This window comes from Clarias gariepinus, chromosome 23 (assembly GCF_024256425.1).
Source record: "Clarias gariepinus isolate MV-2021 ecotype Netherlands chromosome 23, CGAR_prim_01v2, whole genome shotgun sequence".
Lineage (NCBI taxonomy): Eukaryota > Metazoa > Chordata > Actinopteri > Siluriformes > Clariidae > Clarias > Clarias gariepinus.
The window spans coordinates 19,091,616-19,118,587 of NC_071122.1; the positions used below are offsets into that span (position 1 = coordinate 19,091,616).

Sequence of the window (26,972 nt, forward strand, 5' to 3'; positions counted from 1 at the left end):
TGTCAGGAAGGGTATCCAGCATAAAAGTTTTGTATGGATTTAATGGATTGGATGGTCTGCTGTGATGACCTCTTGACAGGAGCAGCTGAAAGACTAAAAACATGAAGTCTATCACTGTCTTTGTACAAACTGCTACTCATAGTTGGCAAAATTGTCATAATATACATGAACATATTAGACATGTTTATTGTCTTCTATAACTCATTTAATTGATATAAATCATCCCTGTCACTGCTGTGAACATGTCACATCAGTTCATTAACTGCAGTGCGAGCAAAAATGGAATGCATTTGTGATTTACCCATGCAGTTTGCAGTGATTCAGGGTGTACCTGGTGTTAACACAACTCACTGAAGAGCATAAACAGAAGCATTTGGATATCTGCAGAAAAAAATTTGGAAAATCCTAAAGAGAATCATTACTGGCGACGAGATACGGATTTGTTACTGTTGGCGGTGTCTAAATGCACACTTCTGCTCACACTCTCAAGACATTGCAAAAAAAAATATTTTAAGGTGTTTAAGCATCCTCCCTTTAGTCCTGATCTCACTCTATTGGACATTCACCAGTTTGGTCCCCTGAATGCTGCAGTCCTACGAGAACGAAGATTAATTTCTGATTAAGAAGTGAAGACAGCAGTGCATTCTTGGCTTGCAGCTCAGCATGAAACATTTTTTAATAAGGAAATATGAAAACTTGTTGATGGATGGACAAAGTGTAATGAAAAACACGGAGATTGTGCCAAAAAATTATGTATCTGTCTCTTTTAAAAGTCAGAATATTCACTGCAGCAAGAAGGAAATTTTTAGAAATTTTTATATTTAAGTCAGAATTCTGTATGCTCATGAAGCAAAAAATAGAAAAAAAGCTCTGTTGTCCTTTATACATTTCCCAATGTTTTTAGTTGAAATATTTAGCTGTATGCCATCAGCATAGCGAAAGAAATCATACATACAGGTAGCATTTATTTTCCATACCACTTATCCTGTGTAAGATTGCAGGAAGCCCAGAGCACTCAAAGAAAAAACCACAAAGGGCTGGGAGAACATGCAAACTCAAGGCACAGAGACCGGAGGTGAGATTCAAGCCACCAACCATAGAGGTGCAAGGAAGCAGTGCCAACAATTAAACCACTTTGCCTACTCAGATAATATATGATCTAGCAAAGCTGGACATAAACAAAGTGTTCTATTCATTGTAGAAATCTATAGTAATCTATTGTATGAAATGGTGCACTGAGATCTAGTAGCACAAACATATGGCTCACATGTTGGTAGTTTATGGTTATTTGAGAGGTGTCTAGAGAGATCACAAGATCTTAACATTTACAGCAAGCAGAGCAGTCGTATGATAACCCATTTGAGCATATGACCTCACCAAGAGAGCAGGTTTAGATGGACATCAGACAAGCAGTTAGCTTTGAGTCTTGTGGGACACCGGTGAAAATTCTGTATGGGACAAGGTTTCATCCTGAGCTCAGGTTACTGTGTGTAAAGTTTCTGTGCATGTTCTCCTGCATAGGTTTCCTCTGTTGGACTACTCAAAAGTATGAACCTTACAGCACTCAATACTTGGTTAAGGCTCCCTTCGCATGAATGGCATGGCGTGGCATGAAGGTGATCAGTCTGGGGTATTGCAGAGGTGTTATGGAAGCCCATGTTGCTCTGATAACTGCCTTCAGCTCTTCCGCATTGTTGCGACTGGTGTCTCGCATTTTCCTCTTCACAATACCCCTTAGATTGTCTTTGGGGTTCAGATCGGTGAGTTTGCTTGCCAATCAAGCACAGGAATAACATGGTTAACCATTTTGGCAGTGTGGGCAGGTACAAAGTCCTGCTGGAAAATGAAATCAGAATCTCCATAAAGCTGGTCAGCAGAGGGAAGCATACAGTGCTCTAAAACTAAGAGCCCTGGTAGATAGCTGCTCTGACCTTAGACCTGATAAAACACAGCGGACCAACACTAGCACATGACATGGCTCCCCAAATCACCACTGACTGCAATCTTTACACTGGAACTCAAGCAACTTGAAGTCTGTGGCTCTTCAGACTCTTGATTTCCAAATGAAATGCAAAATTTTCTTTCATCTGAAAAGAGAACTTAGGTTCACTGAGCAACACTCCAGTCCTTTTTTTCCCCTTAGCCCAAGTAGGACACCTACTGTAGTTTCTGAGCTGCCAGTGATCCAGACTCCCTCTGCCCTCCGGACCTGTCTGACCCATCCTGGTGCCCCGCTTCTGGTTGGAGATCTCGTCGCAGGGATGCCCCGATGGTGCTCTCTACCTAGAAGACGGTTCTGGCCTCGACTGGTGTTGGCACTTGTTTCTCTAAGGACTTGACTGTTCGATAGTTCAAGACTGGAACTTCCTACAAGTCTACCTGAGTCTTCAATAACTATCTGGACTCAATATTAACATCAATTAACATCAACTGTTATGCTGTTTCCCTGTTAAGTCTGGTTCCTCTCAAGGTTTCTTCCTATAACCATCTCAGGGAGTTTTGACTTGCCACTGTCGCCCTCGGCTTGCTCACCAGGGACTATCCGACCATTTTGATTCATACACATTCCATACAAACTTAAAAAATTCTTTTGATTGTGTAAAGCTGCTTTGGGACAATGCCGATTGTTAAAGTAAATTTAATAAAATCTATACAAATAAAATTAAATTGAACCTATGACGTTGTCTCTGGTTCAAGAGTAACTTGACACAAGTAATCTAACAGTTGTAGCCCATGTCCTGCATACATCTGTGCACGGTGGCTCTTGAAGCACTGACTTCACCTACAACCCACTCCTTGTGAAGCTCCCCCAAGTTTTTGAACAGGCTTCATTTCATAATCCTCTCAAGGCTGCAGTTATTCCTGTTGATTGTGCAGGGTGTCTTCTGGACATCTATCAAGTCTGCAATCTCACCCATGATTGTGTAGCTTATTAAACCAGACTGAGAGACCATTTTATAGCTCAGAAAACCTTTGCAACTGTTTTCAGTTAATTAGCTGAGTCTCCAAAATAACACTTTTTCAAAATAAATCTAATTTCCTGAGAATAGTTTTTTTTATTAGCTATAAGCCATCAAAATTAAAATAAAAAGGCTTGAAGTAAGCACTTTTTAAACCAAAACACTGAAATTAAATCAACTTTTGTATAATATTCTAATTTATTAAAATGCACCAGTGTGTGTGTGTGTGTGTATATATATATATATATATATAAAAAAATAAAGAGAATGTACAATTATGGTATGCTGGAACCCTGAAAGAATAAAAGCACCATAGAAACAGATTTACATTTGCTCAAAGAAGACAAACCACTACAGTTCTTTCATTTTTATTTCATTGGAAAAGGGAGATGATTTTCTTCAATACAAGTGTTATTTAACCTGTTATGGAAAAAATTATGCAGGAAAGACCTGGCCTGAACAGACAAAAAAAATTAAATAAAAGCATATCCCCTAATTGCTGGATGGCAAATAGGGAGAAAATATATAGAGATTGATCTTGGGAACACCTTCCTGATTATTCAAAGCTGCAAATGGGTTAACCACTGAAGAGCCTGGCATTTGCTTTAGAGCCCAAACCACTGGGGACTTGCAATGCATTCATCCAAGGGACTGAATACTGATGTTTAACTGCACTACCAGAAACTGGAACACCATTGGAACCTACATGGGTATAATGGTTTTTTATTCCTGGTAACCAAGGATACAAAAGCGGTGGGTAAGCACTAGTGGGTGCAACAGTGGTTGCTGAGGTAGTAGTCATGGTTGCTGTGTGTGCACCCATAGGAGCTGCAGGTTGCTCCTGATGGAAATACCATGGTATACCATAACCACTAGACTTACACATTCCTTGTAACCAAGGATACCAAAGTTGGTTAGCAACAGTAGGTACAACTCTGTTAGCTGGGGTTTTAGTCATGGTTGTTGAGGGTGTAGTTGTGGGGACATTTGAGGGAGTTCCAGGCTGACCATGAACATACCGTGGGATAGCATAAGGGTTATACCTTCCAGGTAACCAAGAATTCCAAAATTGTTGGTTCGCACCATCATGTGCAACTAATGTAGTTTGGGTAGTGTGGGTTTTAACTGAGGTTGTTGAGGCTGTAGTTGTGGTGCGGTTCAAGAGAGTCCCAGGCTGCCCAGGATGGATATACCATGGCAAAGCGTACCTTCCAGATAACCAAGGAGACCAAAGCGGCTGTTTAACACCATTGTGTGCAATTGTGGTAGCTTTGGGGGTATGGGTTTTTGTAGTGGTTGTTGAGGTTGTAGTCGTGGGCGGGTTTGAGAGAGTTTCAGGCTGCCCATGATGGACATACCGTGGCATACCATAACCATAAAAAGAATAACCCATATTATCATGTTGAGGAGGTGAGATAGGTGGGATGTTCTGTACAGCTGGGCAGGACAACGTCAGCTCCCCATCCATGTATTGTACAGACAAATGTCTCGCAGTACCCTGACAGGAAAGGACAAAGAATTAACAATCAGGGCAGCATATAAACTGGGCAGATTATACTGTAAATACAGAATTATGTACAAACATTGTTGAGGTAAAATGCAGAATTACCTCAAACCGCCAGCAAGTGCTTGTATATGGTGCTGTTAGGGTCAGTCCACCTCCCGCAACTTCTGCCTTAAACCCACAGGTGGTGGATGCTTGGTACACCGGTTCCCATATACCATTCACTAAAATAAAATGCTTTTCTCAGCGCCAGACACCCCAGCAAAGTTTCATGTCAGAATATTGTGCAACAAGTCATTCACTGACCATAAATCAAAACCCAAAACAAGAAAATAATCTTACCCTTCAGCCTGACAGCATCTGGAGACATTCCAAGATTGACAACCATAGCAGAAGGGCTACAGGAAATCATAGTGAGGGGACGATCCATAGGACAGACCATCGTCACGACAACTCCCAAAACATACAATGGCAAGATGTAGGCATCCCCCTGAAATTACAAATCTGACTTTCCAAGAACATTTTAGAAAACGCCAACTCAAGATGAAAATGAATAAGTTATTACTTCAATCATGAACTGATACATTCTAGTAATGTATTTTATAGGCAAATACATGTAACTAGCACTTCCATAATGGGCAACAGTGAGTTACCTGCTGTACAACATTACAGCCGTCATACTTGGCAACTAGTGAAACGTCTCTGCGGGCCCTCCTCACAGAAAAACCACAATGGGAAGGTATTCGCAATAATGGAACTGGGTTCTCTTTACCTATGGAATATAAAGTTATTCTCTACAGGAATGTAAGCATTTGGCATTATAGTTCAAACTCAAGGAGTTCAATCCTATTCTGAAAGCAAGGCTGTTCAACATGAACCTGAGCTAATGTTTAAATATTGAAAGTAAGGGCATTTCCAAAAGCTTCAAGTTTGCTAGGGAGAATAAACATTAAAGTTTGGAGCAATTAAAAAATAAAAAAAAATTAAAAAATGGTCATGATGGGTTGAACACCATGTAACAAATTGAAGTCAACTGATGATCTGCGTGTATTGAATAACCAGGTTATTACATCTATGGAGTTTTTCCCTCCCTGATGGCATGAGGTATTACTTTAAGTGGCAATCACATTGTGTGCTGTAATTAAAGCTAAATGTGACTGGATGAAATTTCAGCATCCTTTTCTGGGCCAGGCAGTACAAGTCACATGCTTGTTTGGGGTAATTTAATGCTTGTAGTTTAAAAAGCACAAAACCCAGACAGTGATTTTCCAAATAGGGAAAGAAACAAAACATATTCAGGCCTAAATTTTTTTTAATCATTCTGCAATGTGACAATAAGAAAAAAGGCGGGTGGGGGCGGAGCATAAGGCTTTGCTTGGTCATGACTTTGAAACTACATTTTTACATGTAGGAGGTTCATTAAACCTCAACCTTGGTTTTAATATTTATAATAAAATAAACATCCCTTTTAACAAAAAAAAAAAAGAAAAAAAAAAAAAAAAAGAAGTACTTACTTGTCTCAACCAAGAGAACAGGTAATCGACTTCCCTGCATACGCAGGGTCATTGACTCATTGTCACACCACACTGATGGACTCCAGCTCCTGAGCATTAAATTGGCCTGTTGGGACCCTCCTGAAAAACAAGAGAAAACAATTACACCATATCGTGACAAAATGATACAACATACCAAATGCTGGGTTACATTTTACCCATTAGCTTGGGTTGATCAGATTGATATCCCTGGGGGTCTTGAGCATATTTATCATATACCTTCTGCCAAATACCATCCTTGTTTTTACTGGTATTACTGCTTGAGTCAATAATAAGTTTACCAGCCTGGACTACCTTCCCTTTATAAACTGTCTCAAGACAAAGTGCTGAGCAGCCTAGCATCAGCACCACCATTAAGAGCAGACATTTTTGCTTTTTCCACAACATTTGCACTCTGGTCACGAGTTTACCTCCAACAACACACACTAAAACATGACACTAACTCCACCTTTAATTGGTTTCCTAACAAATTCAGCAGTATAGCAATCTCAATCACCTGCGACTAATTAGTATGTTTCGTGTTTGCTTCCACTAATAAGCGACTTATAAAACCCTTCATTAATGCACTTGGATCTTTTAGTTTTATCAGCCCTTGACCCAGAGACAGGTTATTATAATGGGGTTTATATGCCACTTGAGTGAATTGAGGGCTGCAGGTGTTCCTGCATCAGTGTTGAAATGCTGTTTGAGCCACTGAGTCTTCAATGTTAATGTCTATTATATGGTCACTTTATATGGTTATCATTCATAGTCAATCCTGCTATCACCAGCTTAAAGCATATTAGCTCTGGAACTCCAAAAAATACATTGGTAGTGCCTGATAAATATAGTACAACTGTTCTTTTGTTGTGCTCGAAAGTGCACCTTTTTCCAAGGTAAAACTTGAAATGTATTCTATATGCACCTTTCTAACAAAAAAGCTATATATGGATGTAGAAAATGTCTATGTTTAAAGGGACAACCTCAGCAAGAAGGTGTTTAGTATCCATATTTCTCAGTGTATTGCATATAAATAGAAAATATTCATTCATCTATAGTATGTCCAGTGCTTGAATCCATCGCAGGGCACATGCACAAAGGGCAATTTGGGAATGGCAAGTAACCTAATTTGCATGCATGAGGAAGGAAAAAAAGAGTAACTGGAGGAAACCCACCAAGCACGGGGAGAACATGCAAACTCCATGCACACAGACCCGAGTCAGACCCTAGAGGTGAAAGGCCACAGTGTTAACCACTTACATTTTGGGCATTTGGCAGATGCTCTCTTCCAGAGCAACTTACATTTTTATCTCATTATACATCTGAGCAGTTGAGGGTTAAGGGCCTTGCTCAAGGGCCTAAAAGCGGCAACTTGATGGTTGTGGGGTTTGAACCTGGGATCTTCTGAACCATAGTCCAATGCCTTAACCACTGAGCTACCCCTGGCCCCTGTGTTCTTAACCACTGTGCTGCCCTAGAAAATAGGAAATCACTTACTTGTCTTTACCACTTTATCTCGTATACAGGGTGGCGGGGGGCCTGGAGCCTATCCCAGGAGACTTCATACATGAGGTGGGGTACACCCAGGACAGGATGGCAATCCATTGCAGGGCGCATACACATACACACACACATTTATTTACACACTATGGGCAATTTGTGAATACACATGCTCACCCATTTACAGTATTTACACACTATGGGAAATTTGTTGAGGCCAGTTAACCTTGTCTGCATTTTTTTGGACTGTGGGAGGAAACCGGAGTAGCCAGAGAAACTCACCAAGCACAAGGAGAACATGCACACACACAGACTGGAGGCAGGAAACTAACCCGTGACTCTGGAGATGCGAGACCACAGTGGTAACCCTTATGCCACTGTGCAATCTCAGAAAATCCTGTAGAATAAAAGTATTTTCTGTGCAACATGCTTTAAGTCTGGTAACGTGAGCATAACTGTTGTAGTCAGGCATGTTCCGTAAATTCCCTTACCTGTAGTGGGAGGAATTGGTTTTTAAAACTATAAATCAGTAATAAGAAAATCTCCTACACTTTTCCCTGAAGTCTTCCTTAATGCTGATTCCAAATTCCAATACATGAGATTTTCATTCATGTAAGTGAAATTATGAAATTACTAAAAAGTTTATTAATGTGAATGCCTTGAAATGGAAGATGATGCGTTTCTATGATTCCTGGCGAACTTTTAAATACTTGGCATTCATTAAGAAGAATTCTAGCAGGGGTCATATTAGGGTTAAGGCTCAAACCGTGGGAATTAACTCTTTCCAAGGCCGTGAGTGTTTACCAAGGTGCACTTGTACTGCGGATCTCTTTCGGTCCACCTTAAGAGCGCAGTTAGGCAGTGTGTTGCAGGGGGAGGCCCTCACAGACACATGCCTAGCACTTTAAGGCGGACTGGAACAAATAAAGCCGCGCTTAAAGGCATACGCACTCCTAAATCGGTATTAGTTTAAAACAGCACATTAGAACAGCTCGAGACGCATGTAAAGTTTAAAATATGCTTTTGATATCTGTGCAGTCATGGTAGGAAAAAATATGAGGGCAGATTTTGTTTATTAAACTTGAATGTTATATGGGTTATATTGATATGTTATATGGATATGTCAGGTTTGGTGGCATTCAGATCTGTGTTGAGTAGTTTATGATTCTTGTGCAATATGGCGTAATTATATTAAAATGCCTAAATGCATATAATATAATGATCTCCAATAATAAATAAGCTGTATTACTGATAAATGAATTTCTGCTACTACCGCTACTACTACTACTACTACTACTAATAATGCATGATATATTTGAGATCTAGGATCATACGTTTGGACTGTAGAAGAGATTATTCTCGGTTCGTGAAGATCCACATGCTGCGCGCGTTCACGGCGCCCCTCAACGCGCGTTCACGGAGCGGGAATGTGCGCGTGGGCCTGCAGAGGGAGCTGCGCGCGCTCCACTGAAGCGGCGCTGTTCGAGCAGGACAGTCCGGGGTCTCGCGCTCACATACGAGGCCTACTTCCGTCCGCGCGCCGCTCTCGGAAATTCATTTTGTTTCACAGAACAGTCACCGGCTCTCCAACCGAGCGAGGCGAGAAGCCGCGTTTCAACGTTTTCTAACACGGTAGGAGCTTAACGCAGCGCGGCTAAAGCGTGTGATTAATCCCGAAACGCAGATCCGCGGTGTGAAAATGCAATAAGCACACGTCACATCGTATATTGGTATTGTTTGCTGCACCTAAATGGGATGGAGGAATAAAAAATAGTCTGGCTCGGGGTGTGTTCGAGCTGCAGCTCATGCTGGGGATGAATTAACACTGGCTTTGGTGGCTTTTTATTTTTTGAACGGCGTGTTTTGGCGGAAATTGATTTTGGTTTTATTTAAGGTAGCATGGCAAGATACGCGGCCGTGCTAGTGTGCTAAGTCACTAATGCTAATCTAGCGCTCACGCGAATGCACATTCTTACCTTTTATTTGTTGCATAATTATCCGAGTGTCATGTTCGTGATATTAATGCATCTAAAATGTTTTATTTTTTCAGAATATTTGTGTCTGTAAACGATAATAGGGAATTTATTAGAGAAATTCCTGAGCTAGCTACCTTGTAAGCTAATATTGTTTTGGTAACCGTAACATTAGCTAACATTAGCTTAGCTGTTTCCCAGGTTAAACCTGATCACCGCCGTGTCACTAAAATGACTACTGTCTGTATACAGTTTTATTTTAAACTGCTAAACAGGTGTAATTGTCAAAGTATGACTTGGGTTTGAGTTTTGGTTTCAGATAGAAACGGTCCAAAGTGCAGCACGGTACGAGGCTGGCACGATCCCAAATCACTCCCTGTTCACTCTATAGTGGACTACATTGCGTATTTGCTGGCAGTTGCGCACTAAGTAGTGCACTGCGAGGTCTAAAAAGGAGGCGTTTGGGATTCCGCCTCCTGCTGTCGATTTTGTTCTAAATTAAACAAAGCCTTTGAGGGAGCCTTTCTTACCTTATGGATTTTATTAACACACGTTTTAACCCTCAGTGTAATTACAGCTGTGGCACAAATCTGTATTTCTTTTGGCTTTGTAATTGCAGTTTGCAAAATAACTACAAAGTGTGTTTGTGTTGTCTTTTCATACGTCTTCTATATACTGCTTATCCTGTACAGGGTCACAAGGAGCCTGGAGCCTGTCCCACGAAAAAGGCTGGACAGGGTGCCAGTTCATTGCAGGGCGCCCACACACACACACTACTGGGCAATTTAGAAATGACGATTAGAATTCTCTGTTTCTCATTATCTTTGGACTAAACCGACCAAGCACGGGAAGAACATTTAAATCAGCACACATAATCGAGACGGGAATCGGACCCTCAACCTTGGATGCGATGCCACAGAATTCACCACAAATTTAATTTAAATCAAGTTTGAAAACAAAACACCACGTGAGAATGTATGGGAAGTCTTTGGTTGAAATATTATATACTTAAGGCTGCACATTGAAGTCATGGTTAGCACTGTAGCCTTGCACTTTCAGGGTCGAGGGTTTGATTCCCGCTTTGGGTTTGTGTGCGTGGCGTTTGCATGTTGTCCCCATGCCTGGTGGGTTTCCTACAGGTACTCTGGTTTCTCTCACAGTCCAAAGACATGCAAAGAAGGTTAATTGGCATTGCCAAATTGCTTGTAGTGTGAGTGAATTGGCACCCTCTCCAGGTCCTGTACCCCGCCTTATGCCTCGAGTCTCCTGGGATAGGCTCCAGGCCCCCGTTACCCTCTACACATGATAAACGGTATACAAGATGAATTAAAATTATATACTCTACTGCAACTTCTCTTTTGCACATTTCAAGTTACAAGCATGATGCAAAAAAAGACTAGGTGACTAAAAAGAATATCTAGTTATGAAAACTCCAGGATGTATCACCGTTAGGCACAAACCAGTGTGACTTCCGTCAGCACGTTTTTAGAAAACGTCTCGTGTATCAGTGCTATTGTGTCATGTCCGCCTCCTCGTTTCTTTCAGGCTTCAGTCAGTTCAAGGTGGATTGACCTGCCATGAACGAGCCGATCGAAGGCGGTGCGATCTCGTTCGACGAGTATGTGCGACAAAAGGCTCGCACCATACCCCAGCACCGCATGAAGGAGTTCCTGGAGTCGCTGGCCACCAAAGGCCCTGAGATCCTACAGGAGTTCAGCCAGCAGGCCAGCGGCACCACAACTACCATGGTGTACCAACAGGGGGCCAACTGCATCTACACCGACAGCACAGAAGTGGCAGGGTCGCTGCTGGAGCTGGCGTGCCCCGTAAGAAAAACACACTCGAAAAGCTACCTAGTAGTTGCTGGAAGTGTGTGCACATAAGGTGTACCAGGATACCAGTATAATAATAATAAATGTTTTAGTGTCTAGCAACTTTTAATATATTGTGTGATCAAATCTTTTTTTTAAGATTTAGTTCTTAGGTAGTGTAAATTGTGAAACAAGCAAACCAAAAAAAAAAATCCAGGAGTTTTCTCTAGTTGACAGTGTCCTTTTTGCAGGTTCAGGTGACTTCTACGCAGATCTCGCCACAGCTGGCTGCAGCTGTCCAGCAGGCATCCGAGCAGCAGATTCAAGTCCAGGTTAGAAAACTTGAGGTTCTTCATTAAATAAGAACTTTCCATGCAAAGGTTGTCATCATAGCACGCACATGTTAATTTGGCAGAGACAGAAAGCTACTGCGTGAAACTTTTGTGCAGATTAAAAACCAAAATATATGCCTTTTATCTTGAGGCTTATTATTTATTTATTTGCTCTGTTTCACACCCCTTTCTTTCGGCAGGTGCAAATACAAGGCGAGCAGGGTCAGGTGCTGCAGGTGGCTTCTCCTACCCATCAGCAGCTGTCAGGGGTCACTACAGCACAGCTGGTGCAGCAGGGTGACCTGACCGAGGAACAACAGCAACAGGTATGGATGGTCAGCACGTGGCATGAGCATAATCCTTCAATCTTATTGGTAAACAGATGGGTTCGGGTTAATATAGTTAATGTTTTGTGGGCATGAAGCGATGCGACCTTTGTCACCCACATGATTGCACTATCTAGATAAAAAAAAAAAAAGATCTAGATATAGGATGATATAGTGTCAGAATTTCTGTAGTCTACGATGGGTCATCATGCAAACCAAGATCTGTTTCTGTAGCAGGTCTTCTATTGTGGTCACTTTTAGCAAAAGGGAACTCGCTAAAGGAAACCACAGATTAGCTACCGATTAAAGACATTACACGGCACATAAGAATTCAGCAGATACAGATGATGAAGAGGAAATTTTCTCATGCATTTCTCAGACTTTGGTTCATAAAGTGTGTGTTTATGAACCAATAATGCCGTAAAAGTTATATTGCCATCTATCTATGAAATTATATATAATACTGTCTATAGCAGTAAAAATGAAGTGTTTTTTTTGTTTTTTGTTTGTTTGTTTGTGTGGTTCCCAGATCCAGGCACAGCTGGTAGCAGCCGTGGCCGGAGGTCAGCAAATTCAGATCCAGACAGTGGAAGCTCTTTCTCCATCCCAGACGCAGCAGGGGTCGGACCGCGACGCAGATCGTCGTGCTGGAGCGTCACCAGGTGTCCTGCAGCCAGCTAAGAAGCGCAAAGTAGACGTCCCTGCCGTAGTGTCTTACCAGCTAGCACAGGGCCAGCAGCTTGCCACCGTCCTGGCCATTCCCCAGGGTCAGCAGCAGGGCTACGTGTCGCTGAGGCCAGAGCTCCTGACTGTAGACAGCGCTCACCTTTATGGCACGGCCACAGCCGGTACCATCACGGGTGCATCGGGAGAGACCTGGACTATCCCGGTGTACCAGCAGCAGCAGGGTGTGGCACACATCGCCATCCCACAGGAGGCCTACAGCACAGTGCAGGTGCAAGACAAAGATAAAGACAAGATGGCCCAGGTTGCAGGCGCGGTGGCGGTGCCTGTTTCGGGCTCACAGGAGGAGGTGGTGCACTCTCTTTTCCCGGCACAGTTAATGAACGGAAACATCCACATTCCAGTGGCAGTCCAGGCAGTCGGGGGAGGCTACGCAAGCACCCAGGCGCTGCACATCTGGGACCCGCAGCAACAGCAGCAGCACGTCCAGGAGGCAGAAACTCAGGAGCAACAGCTCCATCTGCAGGTTAGGAAATGAGAATGTGGCATGGCAGGATTTATTGAATTTCTTTTCCCTTTTCCTTCCACACCACATCTGGTTTGCTTTATAGCCCTTGTAATGACATTGATGATGACGTTTTTTTAACTTACAGGCCATGGAATAAACAAGGCTTTGTAATGAAACTCAAAGTAGAAGGTTAAAGCCAGCGTTTCACTTTGACAGAATTTTAGATTTGATAAACAATCCCAGATTGGTGATGTGAGCAGAGTAAAGATATTTTCTGTGATTGCAGGTTTAAGTTAAAAGATAACTCTGTGTTAAAAGATTAGGAATACTTTACCTAATCCCTGGCCCTCATTATGTGATTTGTATGTTGTTGTTTTGTCTATCAATAACAGAAATGATAGATATGTGATCGTTAGACTTTTATTGATTGCCACATCTCAATTCCAATTAAGGTTTGAATTAACGATGGTAATAAAACTACAGATAGCAGGAAAAAAAAAATCTTGATGCCCCTTACTTTTTATACAGTATAAAGATTCTCTCTACCTTCTCAGGCGGAGGCAGAGCCACAAGCCGAAGCTCCTCCTGAGCTGCTTCTTCCTACAGTACTAAAGCCAGACGAGGGCCTGGAGACCTGGAGGCTTTGGGTTCAACGCAAAAACGCAGAACTCGATAAGAACGAACAGAACAAGTTGGCGCCGATTGGCCGTGAGTGATTTTGTTTAACATCGGTTTATGTGTTTTTTTTTAGTAGACTTCTTAGCCTTTCTTTCTTTCGAGTTTTAAACATATTTTCCTATGTTGTGGGTGTTTTTGTTCCCCCCCTTAATTGTATTTTTATTAATTTATTATTATTTTCTATCTCTCCCTCTCTGCAGGCCGCCAGCCTCTGCGTTTCCGAGAGGACCTGGTGTCTAGTTCAGTGGGAGAGCTCAACGTGGCTCTGTCTCTCATGACCCAGGAGGCTCGCGGACTAGAAGGGGAGCCATTCGAACCTGACGCGCTGTATTACGTCTTCTTATGCATACAAAAAGTATATCTTGTTTCTTTGTTTATTTAAGGTCAGTTTATTTTTTATTTTTTACTTTTTTTGTCTCACTTGAGATCTTTTTACCTTTAGTACATGTTTGAGAACGGCAGGGTGGACGACATCTTTTCAGACCAGTACTACTCCCGTTTCTCCCAGTGCCTACACAAAGTCCTGGAGGAATGGAGGCCCAGTGTTCATCCGCTAGGTAAACTTTTCCTCCCAGTGCATGCGAGTGTGCTCAATGTCCTGTCAGAAAACTTTTAAAGAGTCTTGAGTAGGCATCAAAATCCTTCTGTTAAATGTTTGTGCCAAGAGTTCTAGTTGTGATCCAGAATACATCAATCTGTAATTTAACAGTGTTTTGGTTCCTACTTTTATGTAAATGATGGCTAACTTCCTCTTCTTTCAGGTTATATCATCCCTAGTCATGTGACAGAGGAGATGTTGTGGGAGTGTAAACAGCTGGGCGCTCATTCTCCATCTACTTTACTCACTACACTAATGTACTTCAACACCAAGTGAGTCACTGCAAGGATTTATTTTGTCATGGCTTCTTATTAGCTTATCCCTTTTTTTTTTGTGCTCTCATACTAGGGTACTTTCCAAAAGAGCTACAGTACTGTGCAAAAGTCTTTACATATATTTATGCATTTGGCAGACGCCATTATCCGTAGCGACTTATATTTGTATTTCATTATACGTCTGAGCAGTTCAGGGTTAAGGGCCTTGCTCAAGGGCCCCAGAGGGACAACTTGGTGGTCATGGGATTTGAACCTTGGATCTTCCGAATTGTAGTTCAATGCCCTAACCACTGAACTACCCCTAACTCCCTCAACTTGCCCCAAGTCTTGAGGCATCCCGCCTCATTTCCTCATTTTAAAAGAAATTAAAAACGATTTAGAAAAAATTAAAGAAATGGGAACACATGTTTATTGTAACAGGATGCAGAGTGCCTAAAGATGTAGTAATAGTAAAAAAAAAGGCTTTTTATGTAACAACCTCGTTTGTCCTCTTGTCTGTTCCGACCACTTTGCGTTCCAGTATACTAAACACAGACTTTCATCATCTGTACCTGTTTCTCACTGGTTTTTGCCTTTAGTTTTTTTTTTCTTAAATAATTCATAAGTCAACGGAAAAAAAAATATTCCTCTGAAACTACTCGGGTACAGGGACTAGCCTGAATGGAGGCAAAAACAAAAGAAATTTTCTTCAGAAAGCCTGGAGAACTATTTCCAAAGCCTATAATAAAAATACAATAAAAATACAAGAATGTGTGGCTCTTCTAAAGCAAAATATGAATAAACAAGGACTGTCCAGACTTTTGGACAATACTGTAATTTAGCAGTTTTGTTTGTGCAATAGGTTGGGCAAAACGATCCTTTCACATAAATGCAGAAACACTTGAAAATTGAATTTATCATCTTGTGGGGCCATATCCACAACATTGGAAGCATGTCTTCTTCATTCGAGGAACTAACATGTAAAAATGTAATGTGCGAGAGGGAGTCTAACGTTAAGCATTTCCCCTATGTCACAGGTATTTCCACCTGACCACAGTGGAGCAGCACATGAAGGTGGCCTTCTCGAAAGTGCTCCGGCACACCAAGAAGAACCCGACCAACCCAAAAGACAAGAGCACCAGCATCCGCTACCTGAAAGGAGTTGGCTCTCACCATGTCGGTCAGAAAGGTGAGAGAGGGGCTTTGATAAGATTTGATTTAATTGTTCAATCAACATTGTGCAAGCCGATGTGATTAATACACTTGATAAATGGTAATAAATTGTCAATAAAACATTTTAAATCAGTTAAATAAACTTTCAGATTTTAATTCCTTAAAAGTATAGCAGGTTTTCATCATCTGAAAAAAAAAAAATAAATAAATAATAAAGTACTTGAAAATATCCTAGATTTTCAGTTCATCTTTTGAGTTTATGGGCAGTTGGTGCAACACTGCCACCTACTGTACTTAAATGCAAGGCAAAAGAGTGTCGGGGTAAAAATTGTGAGATGTGACATTTGAACAATCAATGCAAGTTAATGCAATATTTCAAAACCTGTAATATATCTTGCTTGAGACAAATCAGACAATAAGCATTAGTGCTGCTAATTTCAATTGATAATCACAGTTCCCCAAAATGAAGTTGATGGTCTACCCGTGCCACAGCTATAATAAAGGTAAAATCTGTATCCTGAATCTAACCTTTATTTCATGCCATGAGGCTTTTTTACCACGTTTCCTTTTTTTTTTTTTTTGGCTTCTTGCTGTAGTGACAGATGATATGTATGCAGAGCAAGCTGAAGATCCAGAGAATCCACTTCGCTGCCCCATCAAGCTCTATGACTTTTACCTCTTTAAATGGTGAGAACTGATTCAATCGCACATTGTTTTCCTGTCGCTAATGTTTATTTTTCAACTATTTTTAATGTAAGTCTTAGTCCTGGAATAAATGTTCGGTAATTTTTTTCATATTTAGTCAATCTTACCCTATTTTTGTTTAATCAAGTTTTCGTTGACAAGAAGTCTGGGCATTTTCATCTAGTTTTAGTCAGAGGAAACCTTAAGTATTTTCGTCTAGTTTTAGTCAATGAAAACCTAACATTTTAGCCATTATAAAGATCATTAATAAACTCTATAGTTAATCTAGACTAATCTAATAATTGATCTAATATTTTGAGCTAATGTTTTTTTTTTTTTACCACCACAACAATTGCTGCATGTCCAATACGCTTTCCATATATATATATATATATATATATATATATATATATATATATATATATATATATATATAAATTCATTGTATTGACGGTTGTTAGGACAGCTCCTGTGGATCACAATCGTTTGCTAGCCTTAGTTAGTTTTGGCAGCGGTTTAACCATAAAATAAAACTAAATACACATTATACAAATCATGTAAAACAATTATTATTGTAGTTGTATGTGGTAACATAATTACCACAAAGAGGCTGTAAAAGGCTACCTTGAGATTTTTACGGTTTGCCTTGATGTGTCTCTTTAGGGTTTTTTTTTCCCCCCAGCAGTTTCCACACTTTTCCCTCCGATATGAATACACATTGGATTTTTCCCTCCAGTTCAATATAAAAAAAAAATGGGCCCAGATATCGGCTCTTCTCTTTAGCCCAAGTAATACTGCTGTCATGACGAAGAGTTAAAGATTACAAAGCTTGTAACATCCCGTCACTGCATTCGCAAACTACTTTTGACATGCCGCGCACCATGACCCGGAAAATACTGCTGCTTTCACCATAAATAATGAACACCGTATCGCAATGGGTTGTAACAAAAATTTTATGTTGACATAAATAAAGACAGTTGTTTTATTAGATTTAATTTTTTTAAATCGCATTTTAGTCTCGGCTTATTCGCCAACACGTTACATGCTGATTTATTACTATTTATTGATATTTATAGGTTTTCTGTATTAAATTCTCTTGTCTTAACTTACACACTGTTTCTTTCCAGTCCTCAGACTGCCAAAGGCCGGAATGACACGTATTACCTGACGCCAGAGCCTGTCGTAGCCCCAAACAGCCCTATATGGTACTCGACCCAGCCGATCACGAGCGAGCAGCTGGAGCAGATGCTGACGCGCATCATGGTGGTGCGGGAAATCCAAGAAATTATCTCCATCACACAAGCCAACATCCAGTGAAAGATGGAGGAAGAAGGAGAAAGAGAGAGAAAATGAGAGATACAATGAACAAATGGTTTCCACCTCCAAGCTCCTCCGTCCTCACAGCCAGCCTCAGTCACTCATAAACCCGAAAGGAGGAAACGTAGCCGTCGGCGCGTCCCCTCGTGCTCTTTATTTACACGACCTGAAGCACGCACCAGTGGTGGCACGCGGGCAGAGGAGGCAACGATCCCTACGTGTCCTCACGCACTAGAAATCAGTTTGAGTAGGATTCAAAACAGTTACTAACCAGGCCAAGGAAATTCGACACCCTGACGTTGAGTAGTCGCTAACGCTAAAAGAAAATCAGAGTCAGTTTACTTCTAAACAAAAAGCAACATCCTTTCTGTTGAGCTTGCTGTAGCTTGATTTCAGTGTATAATTCTGAAGTGGTTCAGAGTTCAAAGAGCATTAGCATGATCATTGTGTGTGTGTGTGTGTGTGTGTGTGTGTGTGTGTATACACACAAAGTCTGGATCCAGAGGCAACAATGTGTATAAATGTCAGAATGTCAGCCTCTAACTTCGCAGCACTTGTGTATACGGGAGCGTCGAACGTTTCTTAATGTAGCAGAACTGATGTTGTCATGTGATGCTGGCTCTGGTTATATTTGATCTTTTATTGTTTATTTTGATGCCAGCTTGGGTTTGAGGTAAAAGTACCAAATTTAATATAAGGGTCAAAAAAGGCTTGTGGATCCAGACTTTTGCACCAACTTTGTGTGTATGGGGGGGGGGGTGGGGGAGGAACAAGCCTTGTAAACTGACTAATGAATCATTTATTTTTTATTTACTTCCTTCATAAAAATTTAATTTCAGGAGATGCCTCCTCTGACCAGCTACCACTGGAGGACTGGACTAAATCAAGCTTGCAAGCCTTTTTTTTTTTTTTTTTTTAAATAAAGATATTACTCAATCTGTTCATATGATGCCTGTTGGCGCTACACACCTTTAACGTGCAGTTTCTCTTCGCTAGCTGTTGCTCTGTCGATTATGTACCCCCTTTCGTTTTATACTCATCATCTAACGTCGTTTATTTTCTCACTTATCCTTGTACCCCACCTCCCATTAATTTGCTTGTTCTTTTTCCATTGTAACCGGGAGAGGCGAGGAGTGTGTGTGTGCGGTTTAGACTGGAGTCATCTCTGCAAGGGGTTAAAACACGGGTTCTTTTCCGGAACCCCTTACACACCCTTGACTTGGCAGTAGTGCGGTCAAGACACTTTAAAGAGTGTACTCTACACAGAAAGACTTTTTGGTCTTCATTTTTTTTTTCTTCATGTTTTGTTTTTATTTTTTATATATGCATCTATGGTAATCTGATATGTATTGATATTATAGTGGTGCTGGAGACTGAGAAAATTGAAGCCTGTGTTTTCAAACATGCCTTTTGTACAGTGAGGTCCCTGTAACTGTGTGCAAGTGTCTTTATTTTGTTGCTGTTTGTGGAAGGATAGGGCAAGGGGGGAAAAATGGTAAGACGGTAATGAATAGAACTTAAGGTCCATTTATTTGAGGTTTAATTAAATAACCAGAAAGTTCGTCTTGTACTGAACAAACTGTAGAAAATTAAGTCCCTTAATCGCTGAAGTCAACCCACACCTGTCTCAAAGCAATTTGATCTGCAAGGTTGCATCCAGTCAGTGTATCCTGTTCTCACTTCATTTTGACTCGGTCTCCAGTTAAAGAGTTTACAGTCATATCCGAGCTGATGCTTGTCTCTTACGGCTTCTCGGGCAGCTCGATTTGCAGTTTTTTCAGAGCTGCAGTGAAGAACTTTGGAAGTGGACAGGATACAGTGAGGTCACCGTGACCCCTGAACCCTGGTAGGGTGATCTGTCGGACATGGAGGTGGAGAGGAAGGTGTCGGGTTTTGCTCTGCTCCAGTCCAAGCCGCCGCAGCACGCCTTCCGGTAACTTCTGCAAGGAAAGAAAAGTGATACGTGCGTTTGGTGTGAGAAGCGTGACCAGTGAATACAATACGTCATCTCTTAAGATCATTTCTGGACAGTTGCAAATATAATACTTCACCACTGTCATTTGTGCATTTAACAGTTTCCCTACACCTTATTAAACCTTAAAACCAGTGCTGAAAGTGATACTGGCACGGCTGGCTTATGAAACCTGACGATCTTTGGCAGACAAAAGCCCAAAACATGGTGCTGTGGAAACAAATCGTTTCATCCATCAGGTTGCACTTTTGAAGCATTATCTAAAGATTATTTTTTTATTTCACTAGGCCTCATTTAAACAATCCAGTAGTAAAGTAAAATAAATTAACTAACCTTAACAAAACATCTCGCGTGTGAAAATGATTCCTGATGCTCCCAAAACCATGCTTTCACAATTTGAGTTCTGGAATATACCCATGCCATCGGGTCATTCAGTACACTCAGGTCATTAGATAATTTTATTGCTACATAATGTTGCCAAGCCTAGACCTGAGCATCTGAAGCAGCCACAAAACATAACTCCACCTCCAGAAGCTTATACAGTGGGCACTACGCATGATGGGTGATGCGCTTCATGTGCTTTTCTTCTTACCCTGACACGCTCGTCACTCTAGAAAACGGTCAACCTGAACACATCAGACCTTTTTCCTTTGCTCCAAAGTAATGTTTTCTTAACCCAGTTCCTAAGTTGTAATCGTTGCTTGATGCAGCTCAATAATTTGACCCTTCTGAATTAAAATAAAAAAAATAATTTTAAGTTATAAACCTGTTTCTATGTAATGGATATATAACAGGGTGGGGTATCGCAGGAAGACACAAACATTGAGAACTTTAATAGGAATAGACATTTTCTTGTTTCATATTTAAACATGACACCAATTCTGTCACGTTCCAAGTTGCGTACAGCCGACCGATCACTTGAACTGGTCTGTTTGAACACCATGGAAAACTTAAAATTATTTGGATTCACCTTCATGCTCGAGCCGAATTGCACATGATGATGGAGAAGCCGACTAAAATTTGAAAGAATTTTGATTTTTTTTTTTACTCTAAATATTTGTCCAGTGTGTTTACTTCTGCCTTGGTGACTCAGATCAGATTCCCCCCCCCCCCCCCCAGTGTGAGAGAGAAGCAGATCATTTTTAAGGGCTATCTAAACATACCTATCTGATGTTTTCCAGATCAGATCTGAGTGAATTTTGTATGGACCTAGATCGGATATATTTCTAATACGTACGTGGTTGTGCGGGAACGCATGTGACGTCAGTCAGCACCGGCAGCATGCGGATTTCATTTCAACGGAGGTGAAATCTGGGATTTTGTAAATATTTAGATAAATTTATCTGTTTAAACAAAACTGGAGGGAGTCTACAGAAACAAAGCAGTTTTAATTCAATTCTTTCCAATTTTAATTGTATAGTACTTTTAAGAATGGTCATTGTCGCAAAGCAGCTTTACAGTATCAAAAAAAAACTATTAGCAACAGGAAGAAACCTTGAGAGGAACCAGAATTGACAGGGAGAACCTGGAAGTTTAATATAACAGGAGAGGTGTTTAAGTTTCAGTATTTGAGATAATTTAAAAAGAAAATGATGTATTGTCAGGTTCCTCTCAAGGTTTCTTCCCACTGCTACCTCAGGGAGTATTTTCTTGCCACTGTCGCCGTTGTCCTCTGCTTGCTCATCAGGGACAATCTGATCATTTTGATTCATATACATTTCATACAACTCACAGTGGGGCAAAAAGTAATTAGTCAGCCACCAATTGTGCAAGTTCTCCCACTTAAAAAGATGAGAGAGGTCTATAATTTTTATCATAGGTATACCTCAACTATGAGAGACAAAATAAGAAAAAATCCCAAAAAAAAATCACATTGTAGGATTTTTAAAGAATTTATTTGCAAATGATGGTGAAAAATAAGTATTTGGTCAATAATAAAATTTCATCTTGTATACCCTTTGTTGGCAATGACAGAGGTCAAATGTTTTCTGTATTCTTCACAAGGTTTTCACACACACTGTTGCTGGTATTTTGGCCCATTCCTCCATGCAGATCTCCTCTAGAGCAGTGATGTTTTGGGGCTGTCGCTGGGCGACACTCGGACTTTCAACTCCCTCCAAAGATTTTCTATGGGGTTGAGATCTGGCGACTGGCTAGGCCACTCCAGGACCTTGAAATCCTTGAAATTAAGCCACTCTTTCGTTGCCCAGGCGGTGTGTTTGGGATCATTGTCATGCTGAAAGACCCAGCCACGTTTCATTTTCAATGCCCCTGCTGATAAAAGGAGGTTTTTACTTGAAATTTTACGATACATGGCCCCATTCATTCTTTCCTTTACACGGATCAGTCGTCCGTGATCTTTTTGACCCCACGGGGTGAGATCCTGCGTGGAGCCCCAGATCGAGGGAGATTATCAGGGGTCTTGTATGTCTTCCATTTTCTAATAATTTCTCCCACAGTTGATTTCTTCACACCAAGCTGCTTACCTATTGCACATACAGTGTTCCCAACCTGGTGCAGGTCTACAATTTTGTTTCTAGTGTCCTTTGACAGCTCTTTGGTCTTGGTTATAGTGGAGTTTGGAGTGTGATTGTTTTGAGGTTGTGGACAGGTGTCTTTTATACTGATAACGAGTTCAAACAGATGCCATTAACACAGGTAACGAGTGGAGGACAGAGGAGCCTCTTAAAGAAGTTGTTAGAGCCAGAAATCTTTCTTGTTTGTAGGTGAACAAATACTTATTTTACTAATTAATTTAGCCCAATAATTTTGAATTATTTCTGAATTAAAATAAAAACAATAATTTTAAGTTATAAACCTGTTTCTATGTAATGGAAACTAATAATAATTTACCAATTTTACCAATTAATTCATTAAAAATCCTACAGTGTGATTTTCTGGATTTTTTATTTTATTTTGTCTCTCATAGTTGAGGTATACCTATGACAAAAATTACATGCCTCTCTCATCTTTTTAAGTGGGAGAACTTGCACAATTGATGGCTGGCTAAATTCTTTTTTTTGCGCTACTGTACATAATTCTTTTGATTGTGTAAAGCTGCTCTGTGACAATGTCAATTGTTAAATACAAATAAAATTAAATTGACATGATGTGTGCATATGTGCTGTATCAGGGGACAGATGTGTCTTAGAGTCAGATAAGTCACTTATCATTATGAATTGTCCATGGCATGTAAATCCGATCTGAAAAAAAAGGAACTGAACGATGTGGCTTGTAATGTAAACGTAGCGTATGTTAAAGGGATGCTTCGATACCAACAATGTTACAAATCTGAGGGCAAGTCCGCTCAATTGTCATTCTACTCATAAGTCAAACTCGATACCAATAAATCTACTAAGTCCTACTTGTTAGTAATTTATATGTACCCTTAAAATACAGGCTTTTCACAGGCATTTTTCTTCATTAGAAATGTGATATCTTCCTTCTAACATCAGACTCAACAAGGAAAGATCGAACAGGACCAAACTTACAGTAACACCACTCGACCTTTTTTGGGGGGTCATCTAAAGTACTCTATCAGAATCGTCCAAGAACGATCTGCTGTGGCTTGGACTACTTAAACTGATAACCGTTTGCCAATCGATCCATTTTAGTAATTAATCCACACGTCCGCTCCCGTGATCTCTCTCAGCTCCAGGTTCGATATCGGGCATTCTTTCAGTGTCGGATGTCAGGTGTGTTTACAGTTACATACCTGAGGAGCGAGCTTGTTCCAGTGGGCGTACTTGTGATCTCCGAGGATAGGACAAGCCAGAGCCAGCGCTGTGTGAACCCGCAGCTGATGTTTCACTCCTAAACAAGCAATGTTACTCCGTTATTGTATGAATGATACCCAATGTCCCAAAGAACAGCATTATCATATCATTACTCTTATTAAAGGAATGACTCTAGTTGTTAATCTTTAATAAACTGACTAAGATTTCACGTTCAGTTTCATGAACACAGTCTGCACTTTGCGGGTTTAAGCACTTGGACTTTTATTTGAGGAGCTGAGAATGAAACCTGACCATTGTCTCCTGAGATAAGTACACTAGCAATGGGTTCGAGTCAAACCGGGACTTTTGATTGCACAGAATGAGAGTAAAACCCACTTTATTTCTCTTAATAAGTCCCTGCTACACTACTGCACTTATCCCAGTGTAACAGGAAACTGCCTTCAAACCTCTCATTAAAATTTTAACAAATAATAAATAAGCACACTAATAAATTAGCTCCAGAGTGTTTTAGACCATCACAAAACACATACACATCAACAAGTAGAGCTTTGCTAATCCAATGCTGCAATTGCGGCATGATATCTCGGTACCTGTGATTGGCTGGAGCTCGACCAAGCTGCACCCTGAGCTGCTGTCCAGGACTTTGTATCGCGTGACGGCGCTCTGCGCTTGCCGGTGTGCTCTCACGCGGACCAGCCCGTCCCCCTCCTCAGTCGGCCTGTACAGCGGACTCAGTCCCATCTGCAGGACACCTCAGTATCAGTATAACCTTTTTCACATTTTTTACTGCAGTGTTACATTTAAAGTTGAGAAAATCACCTATTCAAAGATACCTATGAGTAATTAAAAAACTATATAAAAAAACTTTAACTGTTAAATAATGGCAGTGCACAGAAAAACAGCACACACACACAATCCAGGACATCGTTAGGCATGATTTTTTTTTTTGCTCACCTTAAAGTGAGGCTGGCTCCCCATGACCTCCTTCTCAATGATGGGGATGTCGATCACACCTTCAGAAGGAACAGGGACACCGACGGTGATCACCCTATGTGAACAGAGGTTGGACGTTATTATTACAGTGCTCTGCATAAGTATTTGCCCTCTTGAATATTTCATCTTTTTGTAGTGTTCTAAAAAACTGGACTAAAATGGACTTGATTAGATTTATGAAACATTTTAATATACTGTATGACTACATAAGTATTCACACCAATTTCTTCAAAACCCTAAAATTAGTTCTGGTTCAGCCGGTTGCCACAGGAAGTCATAAGATTAGTAATTAAAGTGTCACTTGATCATCTATTTATAAATATACTTGTTCCTGTGTCGTGAAGATCAATGAGATATCTAGCAAAAATGCAAGACAAGGAATATCATATATCAAATGCAGTATTTAGAAAAACAGACACAAAACAGTTTTATATTTTCTCTCCTCATCCCTGTATGCCAGTGAGGCGCCGTTTTACGATCCTTATATTCGTCTTTAATCCAAATATCATAAAATGTTCTTTCTCAGCCTGCCACTGCATAATGATGGAACACATTAAGAGTTCCGTAATCACTTACATGTATCTCGTCTCTGCTTGATGCAACCTGATGAGGTTGTGTATCCGTTCTGCATTCTCCTCCGTCTTGGCGAGGAACAGAACGCCCGTGGTGTCCTTCTCAAGATTGTAACAGACGTGCAGTTCGGATCCTCCTTTCTCGCCGTCGATAATCTTGGACAGGACCGGCAGGCTCTCGGCAATGCTGTTTCTGACGCCTCCAGTACCTATGGAGATGAGGAGCCATGACTTAGAAAAGGAATTGTGTATAAGGAGAGTTTTATTTAGTTATTTATTTTGAAATGATGAACAAAAAACTGTTGAAGAGACCCTTTGTATGCAGCTGCAAATGTTAGTGTCATTTGTGGGTTTTTGTTCACAGGCGATAACAAACTTGTAAAGGAAGGTGCACAGTTTTTTAACTATTTGAAAGACACATCAATGGTTAGACTAGCTATTAATAATATTACTACAGTTGTAACTAATTATAATATAAATTAAACAAAAAGGTCACATGACTGTTTTCCACTGCTCCATTCTTTATTCTCCCTTGCAAACACCAAAGACTCTTTCCAGATTAGCCTCACTGAAAGGTAGTTTTCTTAGGGCTACACAGCTGTTTAGTCCCAATCCCTTGAGTTCACTCTGTACTGTGCATATGGAAATATCAATCACTGACTGAGAAAAAGTTTATCAATGCTTACAGTTTTCTGATATTCTCAAGGACCAGTATTGGAACAATCTCAGGAAAAAGGTTAAAAGTGAAATAAACTCTGCAACAATCAACAGCGCTCGTTACAGTGAGATGCTTATTGAAGACCTGAAGCCCAAACAACTTTGGATTAAATGCAGAGGACTGCTATCCAAGGACGTTGTGCACGACGATGCATGTTGGCACACTTCTGCCCACACCATCGACAATCTGGAAAAACCTTCATTTTGAGGTGTTAAAGCATCGTGCCTATAGTCCGAATCTTGCTTCGTCGGATTTTTATTGAAAGCAGCCCTACGAGAACAAAAATTCACTTCTAATGAAGAAGCGAAGCCATCTGTGCATTCGTGGCTCACAGCTCAGCTTAAAACACTTTTAATGAGCGAATATGAGGCCTTGTTGACAGAGGGACGAATCGTTTTGATAAGCGTTGACGAGTCTTTTCTGAAAGTTAATTAAAATTTTTGACTTAGCCTCGTGTTACCAAGGTGAACAGATCATATTATGAACATATGTAATGCTATTACTAGGCACTTACTGTATACTGGGACTCCATAGGGTTTATTTATGGCAATGAGGGTTTGGTCTTGGTACAGAATACTTTTGGAAAGTGCTTTTGCGAAGACATTTGGATGGACAGACTGGAGCTGCTGAGTGAACCTCTTCAGCTCTGCCCCATTCCTCTGTACAGGAGACTCCGGAACCTTTAACGGGAGGCAAAGGGAGACGAACGGAACATTTATATGGTCGGACCGGAAGTAGCTTAAAGTCTTAATAATAAGTCAAATTTAAATGACTCACCTTATTATTCGCCCCTTTCTCTTTTTCACTCCTAAGCTTTTCTGCGATATCCGCAGCTCTCAGTCCCCGTCTCCTCCCAGAAGGAGCGTCTGTATCTTTTGCTGAAACTGTACAGAAATCCCTTCCAGGACACAACACACATCGTGGTGCTTCATAATTATTTATCCGCGTGTTAAAGCGATTAAAACACCCATGATTCACGTGACGACGTACCCACACACCTAATAACTTCACTGTACTCATCTTACATGTCTGTCCCAAACGCTGGCATTTAAAAAATGTAAATATACAGAATACACAAGCAAGAAGAAGGAGAAGAAGCACGCAACTGGATTGAAAAACCGAGATCTTCAAGGTTTTCAAAATAAA

General features: G+C 40.7%; 3 protein-coding genes across 3 annotated transcripts; 1 reads left to right on the plus strand and 2 right to left on the minus strand.

The window, feature by feature from the left end:
- Positions 1-3,312: 3,312 nt before the first annotated feature.
- LOC128511158 (uncharacterized) lies at positions 3,313-8,067 on the minus strand. The gene is made up of 6 exons (XM_053483849.1): positions 7,494-8,067; positions 5,979-6,098; positions 5,118-5,236; positions 4,807-4,954; positions 4,570-4,688; positions 3,313-4,458 (listed from the first exon to the last, which is right to left on the minus strand). Exons 2-6 carry the CDS (start codon positions 6,073-6,075, stop codon positions 3,538-3,540), a joined length of 1,404 nt encoding a protein of 467 aa, XP_053339824.1. The 5' UTR covers positions 6,076-6,098; positions 7,494-8,067; the 3' UTR covers positions 3,313-3,537.
- Positions 8,068-8,598: 531 nt separating this feature from the next.
- Positions 8,599-19,266, plus strand: LOC128511157 (transcriptional regulator QRICH1-like). Its single transcript, XM_053483847.1, has 12 exons — positions 8,599-9,128; positions 11,015-11,295; positions 11,532-11,612; positions 11,813-11,938; positions 12,468-13,148; positions 13,685-13,838; positions 14,009-14,163; positions 14,251-14,365; positions 14,570-14,678; positions 15,698-15,849; positions 16,430-16,520; positions 17,645-19,266. Exons 2-12 carry the CDS (start codon positions 11,047-11,049, stop codon positions 17,832-17,834), a joined length of 2,103 nt encoding a protein of 700 aa, XP_053339822.1. The 5' UTR covers positions 8,599-9,128; positions 11,015-11,046; the 3' UTR covers positions 17,835-19,266.
- On the minus strand, positions 19,120-26,948 carry rpusd4 (RNA pseudouridine synthase D4). Its single transcript, XM_053483850.1, has 7 exons — positions 26,604-26,948; positions 26,341-26,506; positions 25,113-25,317; positions 24,498-24,591; positions 24,134-24,284; positions 23,522-23,619; positions 19,120-19,774 (listed from the first exon to the last, which is right to left on the minus strand). The coding sequence occupies exons 1-7, from the start codon at positions 26,844-26,846 to the stop codon at positions 19,577-19,579; spliced, it is 1,155 nt and encodes a 384-aa protein (XP_053339825.1). The 5' UTR covers positions 26,847-26,948; the 3' UTR covers positions 19,120-19,576.
- Positions 26,949-26,972: the final 24 nt, after the last annotated feature.

Excerpts from the sequence above, each read along its gene's own strand:
- LOC128511157 (XM_053483847.1), top strand. The coding sequence starts at position 11,047 with ATGAACGAGCCGATCGAAGGCGGTGCGATCTCGTTCGACGAGTATGTG. Across the intron at positions 14,366-14,569 it reads GCCCAGTGTTCATCCGCTAG|GTTATATCATCCCTAGTCAT; the intron begins GTAAACTTTTCC and ends CTCTTCTTTCAG. Across the intron at positions 15,850-16,429 it reads TCACCATGTCGGTCAGAAAG|TGACAGATGATATGTATGCA; the intron begins GTGAGAGAGGGG and ends TTCTTGCTGTAG.
- rpusd4 (XM_053483850.1), bottom strand. The coding sequence starts at position 26,846 with ATGAGTACAGTGAAGTTATTAGGTGTGTGGGTACGTCGTCACGTGAAT. Across the intron at positions 26,507-26,603 it reads AGAAAGGGGCGAATAATAAG|GTTCCGGAGTCTCCTGTACA; the intron begins GTGAGTCATTTA and ends CTCCCGTTAAAG. Across the intron at positions 25,318-26,340 it reads CTATGGAGTCCCAGTATACA|GTACTGGAGGCGTCAGAAAC; the intron begins GTAAGTGCCTAG and ends TCATCTCCATAG.
- LOC128511158 (XM_053483849.1), bottom strand. The coding sequence starts at position 6,075 with ATGCTCAGGAGCTGGAGTCCATCAGTGTGGTGTGACAATGAGTCAATG. Across the intron at positions 4,955-5,117 it reads GCTGTAATGTTGTACAGCAG|GGGGATGCCTACATCTTGCC; the intron begins GTAACTCACTGT and ends TTGTAATTTCAG. Across the intron at positions 4,689-4,806 it reads AGATGCTGTCAGGCTGAAGG|TGAATGGTATATGGGAACCG; the intron begins GTAAGATTATTT and ends ATTTTATTTTAG.